This window comes from Castor canadensis, chromosome 2, assembly GCF_047511655.1.
Source record: "Castor canadensis chromosome 2, mCasCan1.hap1v2, whole genome shotgun sequence".
In the NCBI taxonomy this organism is placed as follows: domain Eukaryota; kingdom Metazoa; phylum Chordata; class Mammalia; order Rodentia; family Castoridae; genus Castor; species Castor canadensis.
Window position 1 is genome coordinate 176863038 of NC_133387.1, and position 1917 is coordinate 176864954.

General features: G+C 38.2%; 1 protein-coding gene across 1 annotated transcript; it reads left to right on the forward strand.

Annotated features, from left to right (window-relative positions):
• Window positions 1-219: 219 nt before the first annotated feature.
• On the forward strand, window positions 220-1164 carry LOC109677204 (olfactory receptor 8G50-like). The gene has a single exon (XM_020153320.1). The coding sequence runs from the start codon at window positions 220-222 to the stop codon at window positions 1162-1164; it is 945 nt and encodes a 314-aa protein (XP_020008909.1).
• Window positions 1165-1917: the final 753 nt, after the last annotated feature.

The following is a 1917-nucleotide window of genomic DNA, read 5'->3' on the forward strand; positions in this document are numbered from 1 at the left end:
TTTCTCTAAGTATTAGGGACTAAATGCTAATAGCACAGGCCACAGAAAGAATAGCTGTATGTGATATTTCCTTAAATGGGCAATTCTTAAAGGATTCCAAGGCCATTGATTATGAATAACATAGATGAGGTAATCAGAGAACTGGAGATACCTGGCTGAAAAGACCTAAATCCTGTTTCAAAATTTGTCTTCTCTTCCTACACAGAATTCCCGGATAAAATGGTAGAAGCAGAAGGAAATTATTCCTCTGTTACTAAGTTTATCCTTGCTGGATTAACAGAGAAACCCAAGCTCCAGCTGCCCCTTTTTTCCCTTTTCCTTGGAGTCTATATGGTGACAGTGGTGGGGAACCTGGGCATGATCATCCTGATTGGGTTCAGTTCTCACCTACACACACCTATGTACTTTTTCCTCTCCAATATGTCCTTCATTGACTTGTGCCAGTCCACTGTCATTACCCCCAAAATGCTGGTGAACTTTGTGACAGAGAAAAACATCATCTCCTACCTTGAATGCATATCTCAATTTTTTTTCTTCTGTGTATTTATTATTGCAGAGAGTCACATGTTAGCTGCAATGGCATACGATCGCTATGTTGCCATCAGTAAACCCTTGCTTTACAATGTCACCATGTCCTCTCAAGTCTGTTCCTGGATGGTGATTGGGGTGTACGGCATGGGTTTCATTGGTGCCACAGCCCACACAGTCTGCATGCTAAGGCTGAGTTTCTGTAAAACTGATATAATAAACCATTACTTCTGTGATCTATATCCAGTATTGGAGCTATCCTGCTCTAGTACTTTCATCAATGAAGTACTAGCTCTGTGTTTCTGTGCATTTAATATCATTATCCCAAGTCCGATCATCTTTAGCTCTTACATCTTTGTCATTGTCAGCATCCTCTGCATTCGCTCCAATGAGGGCAGGTCCAAAGCCTTCAGCACCTGCAGCTCCCACATTGCTGCTGTTGCTATCTTCTATGGTTCTACAACATTCATGTACCTGCAGCCTTCATCTGTAAATTCCATGGATCAAGGAAAAGTGTCCTCTGTGTTTTATACCATTATTATACCTATGCTGAACCCCTTGATTTATAGCTTAAGGAATAAGGATGTCAAGGTTGCCCTAAATAAGTTGCTTGTGAAAAAGAATATTGTGTTTTAACAAAAAATAAATTATAGTTTGTGAATTGGATCTGGTGGTTCATGCCTCTTATACGAGCTACAACTCAAGAGTCAGAGACAAAGTATACAGGCTTTATGCCAGTAGGAAAAGTTAGCATGAGACCCTTTTTGTAAAACAAACTTAAAGCAAAAAGGACTCAGGACTAGCTCAAGTGGGAGAACACCTGCAAATGTGTGTGTCTGGTTCAGTCGTTAATATTGAAAAAGAAATAAAAAGACATTTACAATTTCTAGATGATTGTTACCACAACAGGCCAGACACCCTTCAATGTCTATGAGACACAGATTACTGCTAGTACTTGATTATTTGGAAGAAAGGTGTCAGTGTCAGGACGGATTCACAGATTCAGACACATGGAGGACATCCTATCTCTGTGATACCCCAGAGTCCATCCATCCACTCATAGCAAGTTATAGTTCTTCTAAATATTATGAATATTCTTTAAATACATTTGATTCATGTATTGTTCATATATATATGAACATGGCTTTTTTAGGCAGGATTCATTTACTTTTATATCAAGGAATAATTACACTTGTTCAATGTCCCTTGGTAGTCTCTGTGTTGTATATATTTGTCTTAATTAATTGTGTTGGTAAACAATTCTAAAGTATGATCTCTAATAAACTGTCTAAAGCATACAAAATGTAATCCTGATGTTTACTAAGCATGTAGAACTGAATTAGAGGATATGGAAACATTGGAAGAGTAACGAGATAATTTCTGTCTACA